General features: G+C 58.4%; 1 protein-coding gene across 1 annotated transcript in view; it reads left to right on the plus strand.

Moving 5' to 3' along the window:
- Positions 1 to 26,324, plus strand: part of HDAC7 (histone deacetylase 7) — a 47,329-nt gene extending 21,005 nt beyond the window's left edge. The window contains 24 exon segments of the mRNA XM_009321612.1: positions 10,007 to 10,203; positions 11,905 to 11,995; positions 14,096 to 14,207; positions 14,702 to 14,817; positions 14,985 to 15,134; positions 15,611 to 15,720; positions 16,149 to 16,265; positions 16,476 to 16,674; positions 17,570 to 17,778; positions 18,087 to 18,296; positions 19,109 to 19,334; positions 19,662 to 19,795; positions 20,401 to 20,521; positions 20,781 to 20,830; positions 21,993 to 22,100; positions 22,330 to 22,385; positions 22,622 to 22,709; positions 23,017 to 23,136; positions 23,594 to 23,691; positions 23,799 to 23,917; positions 24,115 to 24,248; positions 24,358 to 24,442; positions 24,690 to 24,828; positions 25,445 to 26,324. Coding sequence (XP_009319887.1) covers positions 10,007 to 10,203; positions 11,905 to 11,995; positions 14,096 to 14,207; positions 14,702 to 14,817; positions 14,985 to 15,134; positions 15,611 to 15,720; positions 16,149 to 16,265; positions 16,476 to 16,674; positions 17,570 to 17,778; positions 18,087 to 18,296; positions 19,109 to 19,334; positions 19,662 to 19,795; positions 20,401 to 20,521; positions 20,781 to 20,830; positions 21,993 to 22,100; positions 22,330 to 22,385; positions 22,622 to 22,709; positions 23,017 to 23,136; positions 23,594 to 23,691; positions 23,799 to 23,917; positions 24,115 to 24,248; positions 24,358 to 24,442; positions 24,690 to 24,828; positions 25,445 to 25,490 — 3,035 coding nt within the window. The 3' untranslated portion in view covers positions 25,491 to 26,324.
- The last annotated feature ends 845 nt before the right edge of the window (positions 26,325 to 27,169 follow it).

Genomic DNA, 27,169 nt, shown 5'->3' on the forward strand with positions numbered 1-27,169 from the left:
TCTTACTCCCACAGAGCTGAGGCTGCCGGTGTTTCTCCCAGCTCCTTGTTCTCCTGCTCTCTGCATTGTATTGGGCCTGAGGTTTTTGTTTTGGTTTTGGGTTTTTGTTTTTTTTTTTTTTTTCATTTTCTTTTCATGACCGAATCTGCCTTCCAGCCCAGCCTTGGACCTCAGCCAGCATTTGCCAAAGGGATTTCCTTCTCTGCAGCACGCAGAAAGGCTCCAATTAATGGGCAGGTCCCCTTGAGTAGTCACTTGCTGAGAGTGGGTATTGTGGGAATCCAGGCTTTTTGTCTCAGCACTTCCAGATCAAGCAAGACACCGCTTTGGAGCCCTGAGCTCTTCCCCGGGGGCTTATGAGTCAAGCTGGGCTCTCGCTGTGTTGCACGCAGCAATTAAAAAAATAAATATGTAGGCTGAGCTGTAGTGCTGGTGACAGCAGCCCCCGTGCACTGGTGACCCTTCGCAGGCGGTGCAAGGTGAAGCAGGTTGTGGGTTTGAGCCAAGTGGATGGAGGCATTGCTCCGTGCCGTGCCCGTGAGGTGTTCCGTGCCGCAGCGGGATGCTCCCAACAGCGGCTTCGTGCGTGCAGGGGGTGACAGCAGCAAGGACCCCCTTGCAACGGCTCCCAGACGGGCTGCGGGCAGCAGCATGGTGCGGGACAGAGGTGCTGGGACCACAGCACCAGTTCCCAACAGACAGTTGGGAACGCTGTCCTGCGCTTATGCAAACGGCTGGTAATTGAGGAGAGGTTCGTATAATCGTTTGATCTCTCCTCTGCTTCCCTTGGCACGGAGGCCGCATCCTCTCGTGCTGATGTAATCAAACCCGGTGCGGGAAGACGAGGCGTCCTGTGCCGAGAGGGTGCTCGCTCGCTTCCCGGGAGCGCTTGGCTGTGTCTGCGGGGCTGCCGCGCGGCTCTGCGTCTGTTGGCATCTACCTGCTTGGAGAACAGAGACCCGGAGGAGCTTATCTTGCCAGGACCAGTGCCAAAGCCTCTCTAAAGAAGATCTGTGTTGGCTGTAGGGAGGGAGATGATGCTGAGGCTCTAGGCTGGATTGTTTGCCTCTTGCCAGAAGCCTGGTCGAGAGAGAAGATGGGGCTGTTAGAAGACACTGGGCTGCTCCAGTGCAGGCAGAGCCAGGGGATTTGCTTGCATGGAGGTGCTGCCTATCATCCACATTCGTCTTTGCCTGTGGGCCTTGGCAGTATTTAAGCTTTCAGGAGCACACCGCAAACCCTCGCCCCTTCTCCAGCTGCTCCTGTAGCTGTGTCCGCAAGGAGAGGACATGGGCGGTGAAGATGCGTAGCAGCCCTCCGCGGGGTGCATTTGCAGGGCTGGTGGGGCAGGAGGAGCAGTGGAGCTCAGCGTCAGCCCGCTGCGGAGAAAGGCTTCGGGGGAGGACCAGGAGGAACGGCACTGCCTCTCCATCGCGTGACTCGGGATAGCACGATGTGCAGGGCTATGCCGACCCGCTGCTGGTGGCTCTCGAGCAGGGAGTAGCCGGCAGACCCCGTCCAGGCTGTGCGACCAGGTGAGGGTGGTTGGAGGGGAAGGAATCCAACAGGGTGGGCTGTGCTATGGGGGATGTTTCCCTTCTGGGAGGGGAGGACTTTTCCTGAATCTCGGGAGTTTCCATGAGCAGAAGCTGCCTACGCTGTTCTGGGGAGCACAAGGTGCCGCCAGGCAACCTTGGCTTTCCTTCAACAGAGCCCTTTGGTCATGAATTTCCCTCTGTTTCAGAGGAAATGGCGGTTGTTGTGAGGTTTCCTGGGGATACCTTGCACTCCTCCGCACAGCATCCTCCCCCAGGGGCTTTGTGCTGCTATTTGGGATGGGGTTTACGACCGGCGGGGGTGGCAGGATGCAACTGTTGGCAGGAAATGACTGCCAGAGGTTTCCAGCTGTGCCAGAGCCGTGGTGGGGTTGGAGCCCACTTGCTGTTCCTCTGGTCCTATGTCCTGGCTGCGGTTGCAGGAGATGAGCTCTTCAGTCCCACCTTGCACCTCGTGCTGCCCACGCTCAAACCGTGTGGTGCGGGGACCTGATCCTTCTGCAAAGAAACTGGTAAAAACACTATTTATTTACTTACTTGCTTTAGACGCGCACAAGCACACATATACCTGCCCACGTAGGCATGGCTGATGGTGCCGTATATCAGGGCACGACTGAGGAACAGCCGGCAGGGACGGGGATGCCTTACACTGGAATTGTAAGCAGCTATTTGTGAAACCGCAGCCGCTGTGTTGCCTGCCTGTGGCGTGATTCAGGCCTGCCTGTGCCCAGCTCTTTCTGTGGCTTAATACCTGTGTGTCCCTGTGACCGAACGATCTCAAATTTAGACTCGAAACCTATCGCCAGGTTTTGCTGTGCAGGTTTTGCTTCTGCACGTTCTCGGTTGGGTGCCTTTAAGGCTTTAAAAACTCATCCCTGGGAGAGGGGCAGCATCCAGGGAGCTCAGCCCCTGGCACGTTTGCAAGTTGCTCCAGCTCCTCCGGGAGCTGTACGTGAGCATGAAGGAAGTTGTTTGGAGGTTTAAGTACCGCCTGTGGTGAAGTTCGGGTCCGGTATTAAGGTTCGGGGCTTTGGGGTAATTTAGCGTGAAGCAGGGCTGCTTCGGGATCCTCTTGACCAGCTTTGCCCTGCAGGCAAAACGCTTGCAAGGCTAATCTGAACATGTGGATTTGAGAGCACGTGGAAAACCTGCCTTGAAACAGGCACCTAAACACACCTGTGCGGATCTGCTCGCCCCACCGACCGCATCCGCGGGGCAGCCCAGGGCCTGCACGCAGACCTGGGCCAGCTAGGAAGGGCTTGCTGTTCAGGGAGAGCACAGGCACCCGTATTTCCACTGCGGATGAAGCTGAACTGCTCCCGTGAATGTTTTATTTAGTCCTGAAGGGTTCACCATACCTCTTCCTTCGGCAGTGGAGTCCTGCCTTCTGCTCTGTATGGGTGCTGTGGGAATGTATAGCGTGGTCCCATGTCTCTGATGAGCCTGGATGGGAACACCGATATTGGGGTGTGGGTTGAAACACAGAGCATTAAAAATAGCAGCAGCTCCAGGTACAAAGCTTTTTGCTCCATATCCCTGTAGCGCAGGCTGGCCTCAGTGCACCGTGAGATCTTTGGGTCCCAGAGTCATGAGTTTCAACATATAACTACGCACATTTGTGGGGAGAAAATTCCAGGGAGGGCTATTAAATGTCTGACTCAAAGGTCACGAGCCGCAAATAACCAGTGAGAGTAATCAGGGGAAGTATCTCGCCCTGATCCGCTTCCCGAGGCCTGATGTGGATCTCGTTTACAGGCTCGAACAGAGCATTTTCTGATTTATGTGCTTGAAATACCTAAATAATGTGCTTCGCTCACAGGTGTATGTGCGTAGTCTGGGTGGTTTCAGGTGTCTTGCTTTTAATCCTGGTTCGTGACTTTGGTTGCGGGAAGGGTTTTGTGATGCATGTGTGACTTTGCCAAGCTTTAATCATCATCTGTCTCAAATTTTTTCTGGAAACTTTCTACAGAAGAAAGTTCGCAAGAGTCAGAGCAGAAAAATATGGTTTTACCCTTGTGGAAAAACTCTCGGGGGCTTTTCACAGAGAAGCATCAGCCTCTTCTTGTTTTGGAGCAGGAATTTGATGTCTGGTAGGGAGGAGAGGGATCCACCCACATCTGGCCAATTCATAAAGCCCTTGAAACTCGCAGTTAACATGCTCCATAAAGAGTTATCAGAATTTGGCAACCGACCGCTCCAAACATTACATCTTCCCTGAGCATCATCTGTTCTCTTATGGCTCATGCGGGACGCTGCGTACGGCCTCTCCGCTCGGGGACAGCTGCGGCGGCGCAGGGCTTTCCCCGGAGCTGCCTTCCCCGGAGCTGCGCAGCGGCTCCCCTGCGCTCCCCTGGCCGCCGCCCGGCAAGGCGAGGAAGGAGGAAAATGCCCCAAACGCTCAGATTTCACGGGGTCCTGTGAGGAAGCCCCCCGGGGACGCGGGAGCAGATGGAGGTAGGGGGAGCAGAGGGGCGCGTGGAGCACCGGCTCGGGCTTCCCGTTATCCCCCCCAAGAGCTGCGGGACCCAACGGCAGTGCCTGTGTCCCCTCTCCTGGTGTAGCTGGGCAGAGATACCGGGGTGATTCTGGTTTTGTCACTTTTTGCTTGCCCTTGAGGGGAGCATAGTGTTTGGTCCCATAATTAAAACCAGCATCTTGGTGCATACACCCCAGGGGCCAGGGTAAGGTTATGTGAGGTACCCCGACTCCGGGATTTCCTATTTCTCGAGTTCTGGCTTTGTGATCTTAATGTTATTTCAACATAGTCCTTTTTGTGTGGTTTCTTATTTAAGTGTTTTTAATTTGAACAAATTCCCTCCAGCTAATTTTTGTTACTTGTGCGTGGCTCTGGAGAAGACCTTTTCCTTTTATTAAAGAAGAATGTTTTTAATCACACGCATTCTTCAACCCGGCTGAACTCTGAACCTTTCACAGCTAATCAACATAAGATGGGAAACAGTTTTTTAAAAAACCTGCCTTTACCTGCTGCTCAGCCTCAGACAAAGCTCTTCGCTGTGTGCGATCGCCTCGCGGGCAGTGCTGGCACACGGCTCGGCTGCACCGCGCCACAAAGCCCGGCAGCCTGCCCTTCGTGGCAGGCAGGGCTGAAGGCAGGGATGCACGGAAAGGCGTAGCTCAGATGCGACTGGTTTGCTCCTTAATAATCTGCCTGCCCTGGTTTGTTTGCTTCTTGCTTTATTTCCCTCTTATATAAGTGCAGCTCTTTGCTGACGGCTGATCTTGCCTCTTTAAAAAAAAAAAATCAGGAAATGCCAAAGCAAAGATTTCTGTGCTGCTTTTTTGGGGGGGGACACGGCTGTCTGTCTGAGAGCAGCAGCGTGACCAGTGATTTCCCCCTTGGGGAGTGAGCGACACAAGCACCGGATTACCATCACCAGCCTGGGAAACTCGCTGCCACCAGATTTCACCCTGGCCAAAAGCTTAGCAGGAGCCCGAGAGGTGCCTTGACTGTTTGCAAAGTGGGGAGCCCGTCACCGTCTGCACGCTTGCTCCGTGTCTCTCCCCGCCTCGCCGGCGAGCACGCAGGCCCTTGGAGCGCTTCGGCTGTTTTCCTTGCGCTGTGCCGTGCCGGCAGCCTGGAAAATGCTGGTAACCCATGCCGGGTTGTTGAGCACAGAGCTTGCATTCATGCTCGTACCGCCGAAGGCTTTCCCGGGGCACGCCGGGGAGAGACTCTGCGCCGAAGCTCCTCTCGCTGTGTTGCAATCTCCCCTTCCTGTGGAGGAAGGGTGGAGCTGCAGCGGCTGCTACCTGCCCAGGTGCAATGGTTTGTGCAAGGAGCTCGGCAGCCCTGGGCAGTTGCCTCCATGCGCCGGGACCGCGGCGCGGTTCCCCTCGGCTTCCTCCTGGCGCGCTGGCGTAGCGGCGTGTTTTCCTCCCGGTGATCTGGCTGCGCAAGGTGACCCTGAAAAACAACCGCCTGGTGCCACAGTGACGCGACGGCCCCCGTGCTTCTGCTTTACTGCCGGGCCACATGGTGCAAGTGGGGACAAGGCAGCAAGTGATCCCCGCGGCCACCTTCACCCCCTGTCCAGGAGAGGGGCTGATGCTGCTTTGCTTCACACCCCAAATACATCCTGAGTTGTTTGGGCTGAGCAGATAAGCTTTGCAATTAATGATTTATTTGGCAGAAGCAGGGAGGAGAGGGATGTCTTTGCAAAGAGGCTGAGTTTTGCTGTGTTTTAATGGCAGGGTCGTTTGCAAAGCCATTTGCCCTGTGAGTCCCACCATGCTGCTGCTGGTGACATGGCGGCTGCTGAGCCCCTGCCAGCCCCAGCACTTGTGTGAAGACGAGCTTGCCACCAGCGCCGGCCTTCCCATGCGAATGTTCTTGCGAACTAAAAATAATTTGCAAAAATGTTGGCAGCCGGACATCTAGCCGGGAGAGGAGCCTGTCCCAGAAACCTTCCGCCTCTTCCCTGGGTAGGTGCACCCAGCTTGCTTCTCCCTGTTCCGGCACTCGGCCCTGCTCCTGGTCATGTGGGTGAGGAGGGAAGGATGATGGATTCGGCCCCCTGAGGCTGCATGGGGCCAGCGAAGCATCCCGGTCTCAGCCTGTGCATCCCTGTCCCAGCCCCTCTGTGGCCACGTGTCGCAGTGCTGGTGGCTTACGAGGGTCCACTAGGAACCGGCAGGACCCGGACTGGGTTGGGGAAAGGGACAGACCCCCCCAGGAGCCGTCATGGGGCTGTGCTTTTGGCCTTCTTCGGGCGAGGGGAAGAGGAGGAGCTGCTCGCCTGGCTGCCTGCCCCCTGAATCATGTGTGAGCATCGGAGGCTGCCGGGGAGGGGAGTTGTTTACTGTAACTCTTGGCGGAGGTCCCGGCATGAAACCCCAAATGAATTCAAGCTGCAGCGGGAGGTCACGGCTGAAACAAACAGCTCCCAGGGCAGGAAGGGCTTTGCGAAGGGGTCCAGAGCAGGAGGGATGCGGGGCATCCCCGGGGAGCTGCCACGCGCCGGAGGGGTCCCGGCATGGCAACAGTGTTCGAGGCTCCTGCCCAGGGGCTGGGCTTCACTCCCAACGTTGCTGCCCCCGGCTGGTCCTCGTCCCTCACCTCCCTGGCACTCGGGATGTAAAGCATCGTGTTTCTAAGCTCTGGAAAACCGCCCTGAGTTTTGTGGCTTTAGCCCGTGCTGGCCGGGTGCGAAGCTGTAAGTTGGGGCTTTGCACAGGCTGGGACGCCCGTGTTGCCCCGGGGCACTTCAGGCCAGTCCGTGCTCCCATGGTACCTTTTTTTCATCCCGTCTTCCCTCTCTCCCACCTCCTGAACAGCCCTGTTTTGCCAAAACGTCCCCAGCTGAGCAGGGCCTGGTGTAGCGGGGTGCTCCGTGCGCCATCCATGGGCAGAGCTGGGGGGCCGCGGTGGGAGGAGGGTCCGCGCAGCCTCTGCCGGCGGCCGCTCTCCCTGGCTCTGGTGCCTTTTGGCCGTGGGGATGCTCGACAGCCTTTTTCCTGGCTCTGGGCAAGCAGTGAGGAGTTGTTTTTCTGGCTGCTGGCTGCCCGCCTGCCCGTCCTCCCTCTCCCCCAGCACACGCGTTCCCTCCCACTTCTCCTCTTCCGCTGCTTTGGGGTTTGTTTTTAAAAAGACTAAAACAAATGAGGTAGAGAGATTCCCAGAGACCCCGCCAGCGTCTTCCCCCTCGGCTCTGTGCCGCCGTCTGTGTCTCCCCCTCCATCCCCAGAGGTGCCTGTAATACCTCCTCCTCCGCCTGCGGTTGCCCCCAAGACCTTCTCGCCCCTTTTTGCCCCGGGGAGGTGCTGGAGGGGCAGCCTCAGGCTTGAGGATGCTGCTGATGGGGAGGTGAGAACAAGACAGCTGCTGCTGAGCGCTGGCCGGTGGGAGCTCCCCGTGGGCATTTTTAGCATCGCAAGCAGAGGAAGGCTGTGACAACTCTTCTCTGGATGCCGTCAGCTCTGAGGATGGAGGCTGTGGCTTGGTGGGCTGGTCCCTTCCTCCTCGTACCCCCGCTTTCCCCTCCGAATGATGCTTCTGTGTCTAAGCAGCCCTTCTCAGTGTCTCAAAGCTGAGCCCAATGGCTGTGGTCCCCTGGCAGCCCCGCTGTGTTTCCCAGCTCCTCCTGCTCCTTCGTGGTATATAGCAGGACAGTGACATTTGCCTGGGGGGACCGAGGGATGGCTGAGCTTTAGCAAGTTCCTGCAGATAGACAGCGTCACGCGGTGGGGATTTGGCTCGGCTGGGAGCTGTCAGAAGTCCCCATTTCCCATCCTGAGATTTGCTCGTTACAGTCTGTCCTTGTCTGGCTGCCAACAGCCCGGCGCGTCGGGTAGCACTACGCACGCCGTGCCGCTGCCTCCCTCCAGCCTTCCTCCCGCTGAGCATCCCCAAGGGGCTTGGCCAGCACCCGTCCCTCTGGCATCTTCCTCCTCCTCAGTGGGAGGTGGGAACACACATGAGCTGGGAAGAGGGAGGTGACAGCCCGGCTTATCACTTGCATCCTTCAAAATCACTGATGTTTAGCAAGATCCAAGGCCCTTTGGGGATTGCTGAAGCCAGGAGATTTCTGGAGCAGCAGGCAGGTACGGCCTCCCAGGGCGCCGGTGCTGGCACCGTGCAGCAAGGAGACGGGACCAAGCACTGCAGCCGCTTGGGTAGCGCTGGGGTGAATTGTCAGCCCTGTGGAGGACGTCAGCCTTTTTGGGACCACTGGCTTCTTGCGGGTCTGAAGGGCACATAGAGAGAAGACTTGGGATCTTCTTGCTTAGGGTAACTTTACTTGGACTCTTTTTCGCTCATAAAAATGCAGCTGAAATGTGCTCATGTGCTTTTGCCGTGCCTGACCCTCAAAGGGGGCTGTGGGGCTCATCCTGCCCATCTTGTGGCATCGCGCCGTGTCCAGCCCCGAGGCCTCGGTGATAATGGGGCAGAGGAGCCCAGCGGCTTTTAGGCTGTGGCTGTTAATCTTCCTCAACCTCCGTATCATGCCGGTTATGGTGGGGCAGGCAGGGTGTAGCAATTAGAGCCAATTAGCCAGAGACAAATTAAATCCCAGGCAGTTATCAGTGAGATGGAGAGAGAACGGGATAAACCCTGCGATGGGGTTTCGTGGGAACATCAGGTCCTTTTCCGACATGGGCTGAGATCAGGGACATTTCTGTCCTGGAGAATTGAGCTGGTGCCGAGAAGTGTTTGCCCTTGACCAGAGGGAATTTTTCCTGCCTGGGCCATGCAGGAAAGCCAGACCTGGCCCCATTTCAGCAGGGCCACGCACCCCATCGTCTGCACAGATGTGCGCCTGCAGTTACTAATAGTCCCTGTGCCCTCTTTGGGTGAACATGCTCATGCTCCTTTGCCTTGCAGGGAGGTGTGGGCTGGGGCGGGAGTTTGCTGGGTTTCCCCCTGGAAGAGCTGTGTAAGTGCTGCATTACGGGGCAGGAGCCTGCAGAGATTTCTCCTGCAATATTGCAGTCGTCAGCACAAGCTCCCTGATGCCGTTCAGGCTGAGGTTTGAACAACGCAGGGTGTGGTTCTCTGTCTAGAAAACAACATTTGCATTTTTTTTTTTTTTAATTGAAACTGCTTTTGGAAAACAATTAGCGCTCAGGCTGCAGTGGCCTTGGCCCTGCATCCTGCAAGAGCTTCCCCCTTGCAGCGTCTTTTCATGCTGAATTTTCTGTCCACCTGCCTGTTTCCAGCTTCCCCCGTGCTGCAATGCCCGTGTCGAAGCGCGAAGCTGCAGCGGCCATGGCTGCCTTGCACCTGGCTGCGTTTGGTTTGTGGGCCATCACGGGGCTTGTCCGTGCGTCCTTCAGTTGCTGTCGTGCTCGCTCATCCCCTTTCTGCCTGCGCCTGGCTGGCTCACTGCCTTCTCGCTGTGCTGTTTGGAGCATCCCACTGCAGAGATGCAGGAGGAGCACTGCAGCTGCGGGCATCCCTTGGCTGGGTGGCTCTTCTGCAGGTTTGTTGCAGCTGGAGGCGACCGGCTCTGCTTTGCACTGGCCCGTGGCACGTGCAGGATAAATTAAGCAAGGCTTTAGGAGCTGGTTGGTGAAAATTCCCTGCTGCAGTGGGTGCTCCAATGCTCTGTGTAATTGGGACTATTTTAGGTGTTCCCATGAGGATGGGGGGGTCACCACAGGGAAAGACTCTGCATCCAGGCAGGGCGGGAGTGTCTTATATTTGCAAAGCAATTCTCAGCCGTGGTTTCAAGGGGAGATGCCTCCTGCAGCACCTTGGAGACTCTCCAAGGGTGTATGATTTACTGAATTTTTTTCCCAGGTGATGGAAGAGGCTTTTGCAGGCAGTAGATGGTGTGTGGCAAGCCCTTCTCAATGGCAGGGCATGTTCCTCGCAGTGCCCACCCGTGCATTGGGGTATACCCGGGCCCCGTCCTGATGCTTTCCCTAACCTAGCAGGGTGGTCTGAGCCAGACGGGGACTGAGCTGTGCCCCTCTTTGTGTCTCAACAGCTGCTGTGAACCCGTGCACCTCCCCACGGGTGCCCCAGACCGCCCCCATGGACCTGCGGATCGGGCAGGGCGTCGTCAAGCCCGGCTCTGACACCACCTTGCTGGCCCTGAAGCACACGCAGCAGCTGCAGCACCAGCTCTTTCTCGCCAGCCTGCACCAGCAGCAAGTGGAGCAGCTCGCCCACCAGCACGTGAGGGTACGGGCACCCCAGGGTGCAGGGGGGCACCTGCACCCGCTTTCGGTAGCGGCTGGGTGAGGACTGGGCACTTTGAAGAATTAATTTTGCCCCCAAAGCATGTAGCTCACTGCGTGTCTGCCAGCAGTGCCCTGCGTCGGGGCTGGCTTTGTCTCAGCTCCTGTCTCTGGCAGGGATTAAGAGGAAGAGGCTGGAAATCCCAACCCCAAAATAACCTTCCCAGGTGAATTCCTTCTTTCCCCTGAACTGGAGAGTCTGTAGTGCTTTTCAGCCAGCACGGAGACCTCTCTGACACAAGGAGGCCAGTTAGGGAGTCAGGTGGGGGGGTTTCGTGTCTTACTTTCAGGCCAAATCTCTGTCCTGCCAAGGCCAGCGGGAGGGCTGGGGCCTCCTGGGATGCGCGAAGCAGGGAAATGTTTTCAGCTGCATACCATGTGTGCTGAGCGAGGAGCCAGAGCGACTGGACAGGATGCCTGGTGTCTGTGATCTGCCACTCCGCTTGGCCACCGCTGTTTCTCTGCCCTAAAGGCACGGCTTACTCACTTTACAAGCTAATTTGCTTTTCTGGGAAGTCTTCACTGAAATTCTCTAGTGTCACCCGGAATAGCACCCCTGCCCTGCACAGCCTCTTCGCCAGACTCTGCATTGTCACAAAATTACAGCAAGATTTAGCTGGGATGGTTCCTCTGGAGGCCCCTGCTGAGAGCAGGGCCAACTTCAGAGGGAGGGCAGGTTGCGGAGGACCACGTCCAGGCGAGTTGTGACCATCTCTAAGCACAGAGATCACCCCCTGCATGTCCCAGTCGCAGGGCTGCACCGTGCTCATGGCAGGAATCAGTTCCATATATCTAGATGGGATTTCCCTCATGGCACGTCTGTCCTGGTGCTGCTCATCCTTTTGCTGCGCTCCTCGGAGGACCCTGGCTCCATCTGCTCTGTAATGCGCTTTGGGTGGTGGAGGATGCAGTTGTACCCCCTCTGCTCTGGACTGAACAAGCCCAGCCTCATCTGCTTCTCTTACGTCCCATGTGCTCTGCCCCTGAGCACCAGCCCCACTCTCGGTGGCTGGCACGGGCTCGCTGGTCCCAGTAGCCTTGTCTGGAAGCCCTGGGGAAATCACACTGAGGCTTTCTGGGAGCGGCTGAGCATCAGCTTGGTCCATACAAGGAGAGTTTGAGATGCTGCTGCTGCCACGACTGATGGGTGCTTAGAGCCATTTGTGCAGACATGATGCTTTCTGATCTCCCTGTGAAATGGGATCATCTCTGAAAACCTCAGGTCTGGAAAACACCAAGATCCAAACTTTTAAGACTAGTCAAATAGGGTTTTTTTCTTTTTTCCCCTTTTTAGTCAACTATTATTTTTATTTTTTGTTGTGTTACAACGTGCCCTAGCTACAGATATGTCAAAACACCATGAAAGGCAGCAAGTTGAAACAGACTGGTTTGAGTTTTACAATGTCCCTGGGGAGAGCGTCCCCGGAGACAAAGATGCATCCGGTTTGCTGTGATGAAATAACTTAACACGTTCTTGTTGGCCAGGTCGGCCCATCAGGTTTCCAAAAATGACATAACGGACCATTTCAGACATGCTCCATCACCGTGTAGTTGTCCCTTGGGCTTGGGGAGGGGGTGAGAGGGCTTTGGTCTGCACTGGGCAAGGCTGGGGCCTCCTGGTGCTGATGTGTTTCTCCTCTCGCAGGTGACCATGGAGTCCCCACACCGCGAAGCCGAGCCTGGGCAGCAGGAGCAGGAGCTGCGGCAGATCCTCAATAAGGACAAGAGCAAGCGAAGTAAGAGCCTCCGCGTGTCTGCTGGCACACGGCACTGGGCACCGCATCTCTGCCCGAGGAGCCGTGCCCCCAAACCCGGGGGACTTGGCTCACGGAAGGAGTGAGATCAGAGTGGCTTTTAGAAGGGGGCTCAGCAGGTGGTTCTGCCCTTACCCAGACCAAGCTCTGCCTTCTCTTGGTCTAAAGGCGTGTGATAGCATCCACGCCCCTGAGCACCTCTGTCCTGTGCATCAAACTGAGCCGTGCTCTGTGCCTGCCTGGGGCCAAGAGAACAACTTAGTGTCCGTGGGGGAGTCTGGTCCTTCTGAGCGGCAAGCAGTGATGCCAGCAGGTTGCACTTAGCAACTGGCAAGAGATTTTTTTTTTTAGCCCTGGCCTGGCTGGTATTTGTCCTTCATGTCCTTCCTAGTGATGCCAACCAGGTGGTCATAACAGATCTCCATGCTAACGTTGCATCGTGCCCTACGGCCACTGCAGCAGTGCTACCCGAGCTGACGGTGCTTGTGACTGCACTGGGCAGGGCGTGAATTTGCCTCTTGAACTTGCAAGCCCCAGGCTGGAGCACCCGTGGCAGTGGGGAGAGGTTAGCGGGTCCCCCCCGTGCTGGGCAGAAAGGTTTGCAAACCCTGTCCGGCTGCGATCTCCCTGCGCCATCTAGTGCCAGTCGCTGCAGGGAGCTTGCTCTGAGCTTTTGGATGTGCAGAGCTCTGCATCGCAACCCAAAGATGCAGCTGCAGCATGCATCGGATCCACTGCGCCCGTCCCAGTGCCCGTGAGCCTACTGTCCACCTGTCTGTCCAGTCTGAGCGCTGTCGGGATGCTGATATCTTCCCTTAGCTCCCACGTGGCTGCAGAGCACAGGCTTCTCTGCCGCGGTTCACAGGGTTGACGGGGCTAATTGCAGTGCTGAAAACACAGTGCCTGCCCTTTCTGTGCCATTCCTGAGCAAACAGCTGCTGTGAACGCGGTCAGCTTGGCATGGCCGAGCGTGACAGCCTACACACAGCCCCTTTATGCAATCTGGGAGTTAATCATACAAATTAATTAATTAACTTGTGCTCGGAGGTGCCAAATGCTGGCACAGAAGCGTGGAGCATCCCCGTTGTAACCACAGAGCGTTCCTGCCGGAACGGACAGATGGGGATATGGCCTGGCATGGGTAGGAGCATGGGAACGGGCCCTAGTCCAAGGTGAGAAACCACATGGGAGGCTCACGGCAGCCGGGGACTGGCGATTGCAGCACCCTGCAGCAGTCAGACCTCTGCGTGGGGGTGTTTCACCACCGCAGTGGAGCCAGGTGTTGAACGTGGGTCGCTGCTGTCTGTTTGCCAGCAGGTTGTGGTAAGTCTCATGCTCTTCTGGAAGAGCGCAGCTCCACCAAGAGATTCAGGAGCCTTAAAACTATCCCCTGAACTGTTTGGAGGTGCTTTCTTTTTCTTGCTGTCTCTCATGCAAGCTGTCCCCGTTTTGGGGGGCAGAGTATGGCTGCGTGGGGGGCTGAGATGCAGGTCAGGCTGATATGCCATCAACTGGAAATTATCAGCATGTAACACAGGCTCAAAGAGCCCCAGGGCACAGTGTCTCTGGAGAGGCTTCAGAAGGTTGCCATGCACCCGTGGGAGTTTTGTCGCTGCTGTATGAGCCACATTGTGCTTTCATGCCCTCTTTATTCTGTGGGTGTCAGCTTATACCTGCTTTCTCTGGCTCAGATGAAACAGGCAAATCTGCAGCTGAGACTTGCCTCTAGCAATGCTCTGCCTCTCAACAGCCACGCTCCCAGTGCTCAGCGAGGTGCACTCAAAAAGATCAGGCTCCTGAGACGATGTGGGAGAGCTGAGGGTGGGACAGGGATGCTTCCCTGACCGTCTGGGAAACTCCGGTTGCCCCAGCTGGCCTTTCTCTCCCTGAGCCAACCTTGACCTGAGAACTGCACCAAGCATCTCCGCAGGGTTTTCTCAGCGTCTGTGTGCTTGTAGGGGGCCTCCAGCCATCCTGGCATTACTTGCGGAGCCGTGGGGCCACGCTCATATCTGCAGGGATCCTTTGAAGTGCTCTGTGTCAGCTCTCAGCCCTGTGTGGTCACAGCTGGTCTTTCTGCAGGTGCTGTGGCCAGCACGGTGGTGAAGCAGAAGCTGGCTGAGGTCATCCTGAAGAAGCAGCAGGCAGCTTTGGAGAGGACCAGCAACCCCAACTCTTCAGCCATGCCGTACAGGTAAAACAAGGGTATCCTCTGGCCTGCTCTGAGCAGGACGTCTGCTCAGGACCCAGAAAAGGTGGCTGTTTATCTTGGGCAAGATCTTGCCATTATCTTCTGCTTCCTGGTCTTTAGAGATATTTTTTAGCTAACGTCTGTTGGGGTGAGGTAGCTTGGTTCTGTGTTAAGTGCTTGCAGGAGATGGATGAAGCTCCCGCATTGTTTTCCCTGACCTTGTTGGACTTTGATGGCTTGTCCCACTCCTAACCCAAAAAGTACTGTCAGGCTTCTTGTCTTTTGTCCCAAGACAAGGCAAAACCAGCAGCTGGATCCCTTCTGTAGGTGCTTGTGGTAGTGGACAGGACAAGCCTTTCTGGCCACTGGCAGAAGAGCTAGCACACGCCCAGGAACCGCAATGCCCCATGGGCCACCCTTGCGTTGGAGGGCGTAGTGTGGGTGGCACGTGGCTGCCAACTGGGAAGGGTCTCTAACAAGGTGACTTCTCCCCATAGGTCTCTGGAGCCTCTGGATCCTGAGGGCCCTTCCCCTCCTGTGCTCAGCACCTTCCTGCCCCCTGTCCCCAGCACTTCTCTTGACCCCCCAGAGCATTTTCCGCTTCGGAAGACAGGTAAGGCCTTGGGGATAATGGCACCTCCCTCCCACCGTGACACCCTCGTGGCCCGTTCACAGGGGATGGCTGGAGCCAAGAAGCGGGGTGGCCTGGCCCCACGAAGCCAGTCCAGCTTTGCCCGTATCGGCAGTGAGGCTGGGACTAACCACCTTGTCTGTTCGCAGCATCTGAGCCCAACCTGAAGGTGCGTTGCAAGCCCAGGAAGTGCCTTGACCGACGCAAGAATCCCTTGACGCGGAAGGAGAGTGCTCCCCCCTCGTTGAAGAGGCGGCCGCCCGGGTGAGGGCTTTGCCTGGACGGTGATACCTTGGGGGGTTTGGAGAGACCTTGGGGCCAGGCTGGAGCAGCTACAGTCTGCCCGGGATCCTGTGCCATATCTGCTTGGGGGTCGTGTCTCCAGGGCTCGGCACGTTCTTGGTGCCCTCCTTGGGGGACAGCCCATGGAGGGAGCTCTCTGCCATGATGGTGCAGGGATAGATGAGCCAGGAGAGGATGTTGCTGCAGCTGTACCCTGCTGCTTTTCGGCCCCAGGATGGCCCTACAAGGCTGAAAGGGTCCAAGGCCCTGAGCAAATGTGGCTGGTCAGGCTTCCTCGCTGTGGTGTGGTGCCTCCCATGCTGGCAGGGCGGCTCCGTCTCCTCTGTGCCGTGCAGTCAAAGGGAGGTTTGGCCCTCGGAGGGCGGTGGGCAGCTGTTAGAGGGAGGGAGGGCTATGAAGGGCTGGGGCAGGGGTTGTGCAGACCTTCTCTGGGTGCTTGTGCCCATCAACCCCATTTCTCTTCCTTGTGCAGACTCCTCCCCGAGCAGTAGCAGCACCCCTGTGTCCGGCTGCAGCTCTCCCAACGACAGCCTCCCCGCCGAGCACGGAGCCCTCCCCGCTGCCTCTGGCATGGCCCACGAGGTGAGCTCCAACAGCCTCGGAGCCCAGAGATCTTGCGGGTTGGGGCTTCCTGACCCCAGGGTTTGGTGCCCTGATCTCCCACTCCCATCCTAGGCTCAGGCAAAGGTAGCATCCACGCCCCGGGGACCCCAGCCCTGAACCCCGCTGCCCAGGAACTGCCCTTAGCCCTGCTCTCCCTGCATGGTGGGATCTTCTGTCCGGCCCAGTGCTGCTCCTGACACACTGCCCTCCTTCGCAGTGTGCATTTCTTGTCTCCTAGTGTATGTACTCTCCTCACTGGGCCCCAATGCCCCTTGCCCTGGCCCGAGCTTTCCTCCAGGCAGCTGGGGCTCAGCCACCCTCTTCTGCTGCCCATGCCCAAGCTGCTTGTCCCACACTGAGCTCTGCCACTGCCAGAGCAGGAGACTAATGAATTGTGTTTGGTGCAGACGCCCCTGGCCCAGCGCTTGATGATGCAGGAGAGCTCACTGGCCCAGTTTGCCCTGCAGAGTGCAGCCTCCCTTCCGGCCATCACGCTGGGATTGCCGGCTACCACTAGTGCCAGGGTAGGTAGCCAGGTTGTAGGTAGTCCCAGAACCGGGCAGAGGGTCCCCGCGGGGCAGGGGAAGCCCTTTCCCTTGGGCCTGGGGTAATGGCAGGCATGCACTGGCTCTGAGTATTCACAGGCGCTGCCCATGGGCACGGTGAGGATATGCCATCCCCTCGCCGTGCTGTGTCCTGGTGGGTTGCTAACCCAGTCCTCCTCCTCTCTGCAGGGAGAGGGAGATCGCCGCCCCCTCTCCAGCCTGGCACACCGGGTGCCTGTGCTGAATGGACCTGTCCTCACGGGCACGCACTCGCCCATGTTCATACCAGCTGGCTTGGAGCAGCACGAGGCTGGGAGCCCCTTATCCCCTCGGCTCCAGCCTGTCATCATCCTCGAGCCCTCGGTCACCCACACTCCGCTGGTGGCAGGTAAGTGTCGAGCTCAGTGACAGGCACTGAGGCTGTGTCAGCGCTGGCAGGGCTCAGCGTGGAGCTTCGCTCGGGGCAGGCAGTTTTTTTGGGTGCCAGGAAAGCCCAGTGGCCTTGATTTTTCCATTACTCTTTTGTGAGCTGGGGCCAAGGGAATGGAAGATGTTGACCCTGGTTCTGGCTAGCCAGCAAGCATGTCCTTGCCATGGATGAAACCAGAGTTCTGCCTGCACCATGGCCTCAACAATGCAGAGAGCGCCGTAGCTTTGGCTCTTCCCTCCACCTGCCCCTTGCTCAGCCCGAGCTGGGCTGGTGTGGAGCCGTTCACCTTTCCTGCAGCCCAGAAGCCCCCCTCCAAGGGGTCTTTCCTGCCTCTTCCTAGGCTCTTGTGCCAGCAGATTTCACTACAGACCCTGCGTTGAACAGGGCAGCTCAGACCTCTTGGCTGTGCCTCTAGCTGCCCTATTTCACCCAGTCCCTCTAGGTAATCCGCTAATTGTAGCAGAAGGAGAACTGGCTCCTTTGTGCTGGTTCCTGGTTCCCTCTCTCCCTGCCCTGTGATACCTGCAGTGAAGGAAGCTTCTCCCATTGAGGAGGAAGCTGAGGGGGGACTGAGATGATTGAGGTCAGCCAGATCCTGTCCCCAGACCCCTGTGGGCTGTGTGATGCCAAAGCGATGGGGACAGAAGGAGGGGAGCCATAAAGACACAGCTCATCCATCCTAGCCTGCCAGATACGGGGCTCCAGGGCTGGATCAGTGTCATTTTTAGGGCTGTCTGGAGATAGTCTCCGTGGGTACAGACAGGACTGCTGCTTGCCATGCCCAGCTCTGCAGGGTGTCATGTCTGTCCAGCAGACAGTGCCACCCCTCACCTCTCCTTCGTCTCCCCTGCAGTGCCAGGTCTGGGAACAGTCCCCTTCTCCTTCGCCCCCTCACTCATCTCAGCAGAGCGCCTGTCGCTCCCAGGCCACCATAAACCACTGGGCAGGACCCGCTCGGAGCCCCTGCCCCAGAACCCCAAGGCTATCCAGCAGCAACTGGTGTACCAGCAGCATCACACCCAGTTCCTGGAGAGACTCAAGCAGCAGACGCATCTGGGCAAGGTAAGTTATGGAGGCCCAGCCCAAGCCTGTAGGAGGCAGTGGGAGACAGATGCTAGAAGGGTGCAAGATGGCAGCCCTACCTCTGGGCAGTAAGCACCAGATGTCCAGGGCCAAGCCAGAGGCAGGCATGCGAGGCGCTGCCTTGCCCAGACTCGTAGCAGCAAGCTGAGGATACCTGCTCAGCTTCCTTGGCTCCCACATCCATCGGTGCTCCTGCTCCGAGATGCCCTGCCACTCCCCATGACCTCCTCAGCCTGGCCTGTCCCCTGCCACCTCTCTGTGCTCATTCGTGCCCCCTCCTGCCGCAGCGCATGGCTAAATCCAGCGAGAAGCCCCGTCTGCGGCAGATCCCCTCCTCGGAGGACATGGAGGCCGAGGGGACGCTCCCAGAGGCCGGGGCTGAGAGCAGCGACCCGGCGAGGGCACGCGTGGAGCCCACACGGCCGGGGAGCAGCGTGAAGGAGCCCGAGAGGATGCAGAAGGTGATGCAGCCTCAAGAGGAGCTTGTCCTACAGCAGGTACCCAAGGGCTGGCAGGGATGAGAGAGCCCTGGGGAGGGGTGCAGGCTGCCAGCCTGAAGCAGCCTTCTCCCTTCTGGGCACAAGGAGCCCATGGGGAAAAGGGACGATGGCTCCTCTGGCTGTCTCAAGCTGCATGGAGCCCTTGGGGTGGTTTGAAGCCTTCACACGGGCTCAGGAGTGGGCTGTAAGAGGTGGAGTTCCCAGCCTTGTCCCTGTCTCTAGTCGTGGCTTAATTGCTTTGAGCATTAGTCCTGTACAGGCAGTGTGCAGAGATCCGTGCCCTGCTATTTGGAGCAATTTTTAATTCATCCCTTGGTGTCTCCTGTTTGAGGCTTTGCACAAACGCAGCAAAGCTGGTAGCATCCTGAGCCTGGGAAGATTCAGATCAGACCCTGAGAGCCACCTCCGTAAATGGGTGCTGTGTGGGTAAGGACACAGGCACCTCACCTGTACCTTCCTCGAGCCTGGGGCAGTTTGCTAGGACAGGGACGAGATCTGCAGCCACCCCTGGTGTCAGCAAGGCTGGGCATTGTCCCCAGATTGCTGGGTATTGTCCCCAAATTGCTGCGCCTTGCAGCAGGGCTGCCCAGCACTGCGGGGCTGAGCCAGCAGAGAGCAGCAGATGCTGTGTGACGTGTCCCAGCTCCTGCAAACGGGCTCCGAGCCTCCCAGCGTGGAGGGGGCTGTCATATCCAGACCCTGGGAGGGTGCACGGTGCAGGGCTCCCTTCCCTGGGCTGGGTGATGCTGCTCTCACCGCTCTGGTGCCTTGCTCTGGATGCAGTGCTCACCGCCACCTCTCTCCATCAGGCCTATCTCTGGGATTCCTACCAGCGCGTGCAGCAGCAGCTCCTCAAGCGGCAGCCCTTGGCCGACTCCCCCATGGTCCCCACCATCCATGCGGGGCACAGGCCCCTCTCCAGGGCCCAGTCATCACCTGCCACCGCGACCGTCTCCCTTCCTGCCCAGGACACGGCCTCCAAGGCGCTCTCCCTGCCTGTGCAGGAGCAGCCAGCCAAGCCGCACTTCACAACAGGTACAGCCTGGCCCCTGTGTGGGGCTGTCACAGCTGGAGCAGCAGCAGGGGCTGGGGACAAGAACTAAAAGGGAGGTGAGGATGCCCAGGGGCAGCTTAGCATCAGTCCCAGTCACTCCCGGACTGATAAATGCTTGGGAGTGCTCTGGCTGGCTGCAAAAACCACAGAGCAAGCCATGAGGGGCCCCTTCTCCTTATCTAAGGTGGCTTCTCCAAGCAGGACTTGCCCATCTGGCCCCTTGACTGCCATCCTGGTCCAGCGATGCTGGCAAGGTTCAGCTCTCTTACATTCTGTCTCGGGACAGCAGCTCTCCTTGTGCATTGCAGGGCTGGTTTACGACTCGGTGATGCTCAAACACCAGTGCTCCTGCGGCGACAACAGCAACCACCCAGAGCATGCGGGCAGGATCCAGAGCATCTGGTCCCGTCTGCAGGAGAGAGGGCTGCGCAGCCAGTGCGAGGTGAGCGCGAGCGGCAGGGTGGGAGCCGGACGCCTGTCCGGGAGGGGGATGCTGGTGTGCTAGGGTATCCTGCTCCCACCTCCATCCCTTGTGCTCCCAGATCTTCTCAGCCTGTTTACCACCATTATCCAGAGGGCTTGGACTTGTCCATTGCTGGCAGTGCCAAGTTGGAGCATGCTGGTCTGACCATCTCCAGCTTCGGACGGCAGCAGGAGTCTGCTGTGCTGGAAGATGGGCGTAGGGAGAGGCATGATCCCTACTGAAACAGGGTGTTTTGCCAACTCGGGGAACATCAGTGTCAGTTCCAGTCTGTTAAGAAACCTTGCCCTGGGCTGACCGGTCCACGCAGGGCTCTGCAGTTGTAGGAAGGTGGTGCTGGCATTTCCTGCCTGAGCTCTGCAAATGAGGGGTGCTCAAGTTCAAATGCAATGCAAGAAGCACGGCACTCAGCCTTGCAGCTGCCTTCCCAGCTGTGGTGACATGAGGTGTGGCTGTACTCGTACATGAAGACGTGCCTCCTCCACCCTTGGAGGCTGGTGTGCGTGGGTGGGAGAGCCCGCGTCTCCCACCTGGAGCAGCTTGGTCACAGGCCCTGTCTGCCACAGTGTCTGCGGGGACGCAAGGCCACCCTGGAAGAGCTGCAGTGTGTCCATACCGAGCGCCACGTCCTCCTCTATGGCACCAATCCCCTCAACCGCCTGAAACTGGACAACGGGAAGCTGGCAGGTGAGTCCATATCCACACCGCTCCCGTGGCCCGCCGTGCCCTCGCTTTCTGCCCGTCCCTGCCCGCACATCCACACCAGGTCTCGGAGCACCCTCAGCCGTGGGGACCGCACCAAGCAGCTCCCCTGGAGGCTGGTCCTAATTCTGGCCGAGCAGCCAGGCCAAACCTCCCTCCTTGGTACCCCTGTGCCATGCACCCTGTCCCCCACCATTCCCCAGTTTCTCAGCTCTGAAGTCCTCACTGTCCCCTCTCTCTGCAGGGATCCTATCGCAGCGGACGTTCGTCATGCTGCCCTGCGGAGGGGTGGGGGTAAGTGCTCGATCTCTGCTCTGGCTGGTTTTGGACAGGGTTGTTCCTTTCTTCTGTCCCCAGCGAGGGCCTCCTCATGGGCTTGAGTGGAGAAGGGAGTTCCCAAAGCCTTTGGGCTGCCAAGGTTGGGTAGCCTCAGGTGGGAGCACTCCGTCTTGTGGGCAAGTTGTCATTGTATCAGAGCTTCCCCCTGTCCTTGGGATGGTCCTAAGCATCCCACCCTTGAAAGGGGATCCTTTACGCCTCCTTACTCTAAGGGGCCCGGGAACCAGAAGCCCCTCACAGCCATTTCTAAGAGCCCGGGGAATTAGAAGGGAGCAAGCTGGAGGGACAGCCGGGGGAAGCTGCAAGCTGTGGTCTTCGTTGAGGGAGGGGAGCGGTGTCGTGGGGACAGCAGCTCGCCACTTCTCTCTAGACACTTCTGTGGCCTCTCCTTTCGCAGCTTGCCGTCCTGGTTTCTCTCCATTCATTGCGTTCTCCTCTCTTCCTCTCTCCCCCCTGTCTCTGTCCTTCTCTCTCTCTTTCAGGAAGGGTCTCACTCCATGCCTTCCTGCTGCCTCTTCTGGTTCTTCTCCTCTCCTTGCCCCTGCTGCTGGGCACCAGCTCTTCTCAGCCCCGTTTGCATCTACTTTCCCCGCTCTGCCTCCCCCTCCCTGCCCTCCTCTCGCCCGTGCCCCGAAGGCGGGGGGCCTGGAGCTGCCCCTCTCCGTGGGCAGAGGGGAGCCTTTGAGTTGCACACATGGCGTTGATCAGAAGAGACTTGAGTTTTCCGGCTCTGGCTCGGCCCTTGACGTGATCCTGATCAAACCAAGATGTTTGGTTAAACAATAAAATAAGATAAAGAAGGTAACGAGCGTTTTCTCAGTCACTCCTTCCAGCCCCTGAGTGCAGGGTGAGATGCTCTGCACGGAGCTCAGCTGGGGGCTGGGGCTGACAGCAGGCAGAGGGAGCTGCCATCCTGGCCAGCAGCACCAGGGAGCCGCTGGGGAGCTGGCCCCATTGCGTGCGAGGTGGTCTGGCTTCATGGTGCCCAGCCCTTCAGCCTGCACAGGACTTCAACCTCTGGCCCCGAGCAGGGCGGCTGGCAGAGAGCGTGGGTCCCGTGACTGAGATCTCCTCCGCCGGTGCCTTGTCCCTGTCTGACCGATCCCCTTCCTTCCAGGTGGACAGTGATACCATCTGGAACGAGCTGCATTCCTCTAACGCTGCCCGCTGGGCCGCGGGCAGCGTCACCGAGCTGGCCTTCAAGGTGGCCACCAGGGAGCTGAAGGTAGGCTGGCTTCGTGTGGAGGTCCCAGAGCTGTGCATTGCCCCACGGCCAGGCAAGACGGGGGCTGTGGGGTCTCGCCAGCTGGCACTGGGTGCTCCCAGCCCTGCGCTGCTGCGGGCTCTGTCCCCGGCTGTCCCCATGCGGCAGGACCGGCCAGCCGGGCTGTGGAGGTGGTGCGTGATGCTGCGGGGCAGCAGCTCTGATCACCTCGCCTCTGTTTTGTCCCCAGAACGGCTTCGCTGTGGTGCGGCCACCCGGACATCACGCGGATCCTTCCACCGCCATGTAAGGGCCCTTCCCAAGCCACAGGGCTTTGGGCTGGCACGTGGGAAGCCCCAAAAAACCATCTCCTTGGCTCAAAATCACTGGTTGCTCCAGACTAACCTCCCCCAGGACCCATCCGTATCCAGGCCGGAGGGAGAGGGGAGGGAGAGCCCACCCTTTGGGGAGCACATGAGCCACGAGGAAAGGGTGCTCAGGAACGGCCCGAGCATTAACCAGCTCCAACTCCCTCTTCGCAGGGGATTCTGCTTCTTTAACTCGGTGGCCATTGCCGCCAGGCAGCTGCAGCAGAAAGGGAAACTCAGCAAGATCCTCATTGTGGACTGGGTAAGTCCCCTGTGTCCCCCAGCTCCTCCCCAGGACGTCCCCAGGAGTGGGTGTCTGCACCTCCTCCCAGCTCTGGCTTGGAGCTAGACCTGAGAGCAGTGAAACCTCCTCCTTCGGGGACCAGCTGCAGGAGCATGGCTGGGAACCCCCCGGCGTGTCAGGATGGGGGAGCAGGAGCAGATCTTGGGGATGGGGGACCAAGCCCTGGAGCAGGGTAGAGATCCAGTTGCTTTTAGCTCCGTTAGGCTATTGGGCCACCCTCAAGGCTGAATAAAAGAGCGCTCTCCCAATCCCTCTCTCCCTCTAGGATGTTCACCATGGCAATGGGACCCAGCAGGTCTTCTACAGAGACCCTGACGTTCTCTACATCTCTCTGCATCGTCACGATGATGGCAACTTCTTCCCCGGCAGTGGGGCCGCTGATGAGGTAAAAAGCACCAACAGGCTGCGCGGTCTGTGCAGCTCTGCCCAGGGACGGCAGCGCTGGTGGCGAAGGTGACAGCCAGCAGAACAGGGCGCTGCCGGGTTTGAGGAGAGGGTAGTTTTGTGTCAGCGTCTTGCCCGTTGATGCCTGATCCCGCGTAGTTCACCCAGCTGGCTGCAGAGCCGAGGCTTTGTCCCAGCCTGCAGCCAGCGTCGCGGGGATGGTGACTGATGACTGCAAGGCTCTGGGAAATGTCAGGAAAACGCCACAGCTTCTGCTGTTCTTCAGCAAGCTTTGCAAACCCAGCTGGCTCCCGTGGCCCTGACACGGGGCAGGGGGTCCGGGACACCCAGCCCTGCCTCCCCGGAGCCTGGCAGCGATGGAGCCGGCTCAGGGCACTGCCCCAGCATCCCTGCAGGCCACATCCCAGGCTTTCACTGCTGTCCTTACTCTCTCACAGGTTGGTGCTGGCCCTGGCGAGGGATTTAATGTCAACGTTGCCTGGACTGGAGGGCTCGACCCCCCCATGGGTGACCCTGAGTATCTGGCTGCTTTCAGGTACTGTGCCTTGTGTTTCTGCTCATCTCCTCTTTAAAAAAAATCTTTCCCTCAGTGTCGGGATGAGCCAGCACTTAACACCTCTTATTTGTTTTTTACCCACGCAGGACAGTGGTGATGCCAATTGCACACGAATTCTCCCCCGATGTGGTGCTGGTGTCGGCCGGCTTCGATGCGGCTGACGGCCACCCACCACCCCTGGGCGGCTACAAAGTCTCTGCTAAATGTAAGGAGGTGGAAGCAGCGCCACTGGCTCAGGGCAGGTTGTTCTCGCTGCCCACCCAGGCTGGCACCGTGGCACAGGGGTGGCAGCTCTCCAGGGAGCTGGGGAAGATCTTTGGGGTTGTACCAGCCCATCAAGGGCCAGGGCCCCAGTGTTTCGGGCAGGGAGGCTGACAACCACCCCTCGGGCTTCTTCTCCAGGCTTTGGCTATATGACGAAGCAGCTGATGAGCCTGGCTGGCGGAGCCATCGTCCTCGCGCTAGAAGGTGGCCATGACCTTACGGCCATCTGCGATGCATCCGAGGCCTGCGTGTCAGCTTTGCTGGGCAACGAGGTGAGAGCTGGGGGTCAGCGAGTTGTGGCTGTGGGGCTGTACTGATGCTGCGAGCCGAGCCCTGGGCACAGCTCCCTCCTGTTGACCCCCCCGTGTCTTCCTTCGGCAGCTGGACCCTCTCCCAGAAGAAAGCATGAGGCAGAAGCCAAACCCCAACGCTGTGCGCTCCTTGGAAACAGTGATCCAGGTCCAGAGTGAGTGTCCCAGGGCCGGGGGCTCAGTCAGTTAACATGGAAGGGCCAAGCGTTAGCATTTCCTCCCCTCTCCAGTAAACCCCATGACCTCCAAAGGGACACTTGGCATAAAAGACCCCAGTGGAGCCCTCCGTCATCCTCCTCCTCATGGGAGAGTGATGCCCCATGTGTGCACTCACTGCAAGGGAAGGCCAGAGACCTTGGACGCCCCTGTCCTGGCACCTCCTGATTTTTGCTTCTCCTGCAGGTAAATATTGGGTGGCCGTGCAGCGCTTTGCCTCCAAGCTGGGCTGCTCCTTCCTGGAGGCGCAGCACCACGAGGCAGAAGAGGTGGAGACGGTCACAGCCTTGGCCTCCCTCTCGGTGGCCGTGATGGTGGAGAAGAGGTGATGCTCTTAATTGATCCTGGGAGATGTGGGTGCCCCTCACTCCCTGTGTGCCTGGGTCTAAGCCTTGCTGTCACAGGGGTGGCAGCAGAGAAGGGCCACGTCCTACAGCCAGATGAGCTTCTGGGAGGTCAGGACATTGCTGGCTTTAAGCAGGTCTTGGGCTGTGGGAGATAGAAATTATAACCGTCCTCCCCACCGAGAGCTCTCATCCTGCAGCCCTCACATCCCGGCAGATTTGGCCCCAGCGTTCAGCATCGGTGGGTGGTGGGGTGAGGTGCTGCATCCACGTGGTCAGGACCTGGATTGGCTTCTGGGGGATTCAGTGCTGGGCTCTTCCCAAACAAGATAAAACTGAGACCAAATCCTCTTTCCTTCCTTGGAGGCTGGAGGTGTGGGGGTTCATCACCTCCTTTCAACACGGTCCCGACCTGCCCACCACCTTTTCTCATCCTCACCAGGACTCAGCCAGAGTCTATGTAGGTCTCGGTGGAGCTGGAAGCGCTTGGAGGCTTGTTGTGTAGATGCTGGACTTGCCAGAAGGCTGCTCGATGCTGAGAGGGATGTGTCGTCACACAGGTCTCCTCGTCTCATGTGTTGTACTTCTCCATTTCAGGCCACAAGATGAGCCGATGGAGGAAGAGGAGCCCATGAACCAGTGATGAGCGGTGACGTTCTCTGCTCCCCTGCTTCCAGGATGTGGCTGGACTCTCCTGAGCCCAGCGCTCGCTCTTCACTCCTGGCTTCCCGTTTGCCACGTCATCCTCACTCCCTGAGTCACAGTCCTGAAATGGCCTGGACCTTTGGCTGCCACCTCTGCAGGTCTCCCAGAAAGGATGCTCCTGCAGCTACCTGGAAGACGTCCTCCTGCTTGGGACCGATGGAAAAAACCACAAACTCCCTCTGCACGGCGTGGCCTTGCAAACCTAGACCGTGCCTGCAATCAGTCCCCAGCCTTTGGGACCTGAAACCCCTCTGGGGACATGTGTGAGAGGCCTCCGCCCCTCTGGCTGCAGTGGCAGCCGGACGCAGACCTGCCCTTCTCCTGGGATCTGCTTCACCTTTGGGGAAGGGGTGGGTGTTGGGATGGATGTTGTGGCAGTGCTGCGGGTGGTTGGAGCTGCCTTCGGGACTGCCCCCAGAGCTCCTCTCCGGCCGGGCAGCGATGCCTTTGAGAAGCAGCTCTGTGTTTTGCTCGGGAGGGACAGGCTCTCTGTGTCTTCTCGCGAAGGCTTCCTGGCTCCCCTTCCTCTGGTAGGGCACAAGGAGGAAGCGAGTGTGACAGTGAGATGGGGTATGACCTCGTTCTGCATGAGAAGGTTTTGGACAGCCGTGCATGATGCGCTGATCGCCTTGCAGTTGGGGAAGAGCAAGGGCTGGAGTGTCTGCAGTGCCCAGGATTGCACCCGTGGGACATCCTAACCACTAACCAGAGCGTGAACCCTCTGGTGCTGGGGCTCTGATTTGCACTATATACAATTGACGTGTGCTAATGTGAACCTTACGTACTCTTCTTTCCATGGGAATTTTGGGAACAAACACCTCTTCGTGTGGACGTTACCAAGGTGCCTTGAGCCCTTTTCAGCAACCCGCTGACCTGAGGATCTGTATCAACGTAGACCCCTGTAATTCCTAAAGCAGGGGCAGCCCAGCTGTCTTCCAGTCACCCCCCCTGAGCCCACCCTGCAGCTGCACCCCAGCCCAGCCCCAGCACCCCGATCGGCTCCTCTTCCCCAGCTGAGGTCAAATCAAGTCCTGTCGCCCTCTGCTTGGTGCTCAGCTCCCCCAGGGATGCCCAAAGCCCCAGCAATACAGTGCCTGTCTCTGTCCAGGCTATCTTGGGGTGACAGAGGCAGGGTCAGGCCCCCCAAAATGAGGTGTCCATTTAGATTTGCCTTCTTCCCATCTCGTACTGCAATAGGGCATCGTGTGGCTCCTCACTCCGAGAGCCTTCCCCATGTCTTCCCTGTGTCCCATGGGTTGCCCCACGAGGACAGGTCACCGCTCGGGTGTCATGGTGCTGGGCTGCAGCGGGGTTTGGGGGACAGCTGGGCTGGGGCGGAGGGGGTGGACGGGACACTGAGACCTGGCTGAGCTCGGGAGGCGGCCAGGTCTGTCTGCAGGCACAGGGAAGAGATTTTGTAAAAAAAAAAAAAAACAAAAACCAAAAAAAGTAACAAAGAAGGAGAAAGAAAACAAAAAAAAAGGACCTTGGAAGAATAAAACATTTCTGTGTCTCAGACTGCCCAGAGCTGGGGTCCAGCAGCGCCGGCCCGCAGCACAGACACCGGGGAGGGTGTGAGTTCCCTTACGGCCGGGTGACACGCCGAGGAGCCATCGG

This window comes from Pygoscelis adeliae, unplaced genomic scaffold (genome assembly GCF_000699105.1).
Source record: "Pygoscelis adeliae isolate BGI_AS28 unplaced genomic scaffold, ASM69910v1 Scaffold803, whole genome shotgun sequence".
Classification (NCBI taxonomy): domain Eukaryota; kingdom Metazoa; phylum Chordata; class Aves; order Sphenisciformes; family Spheniscidae; genus Pygoscelis; species Pygoscelis adeliae.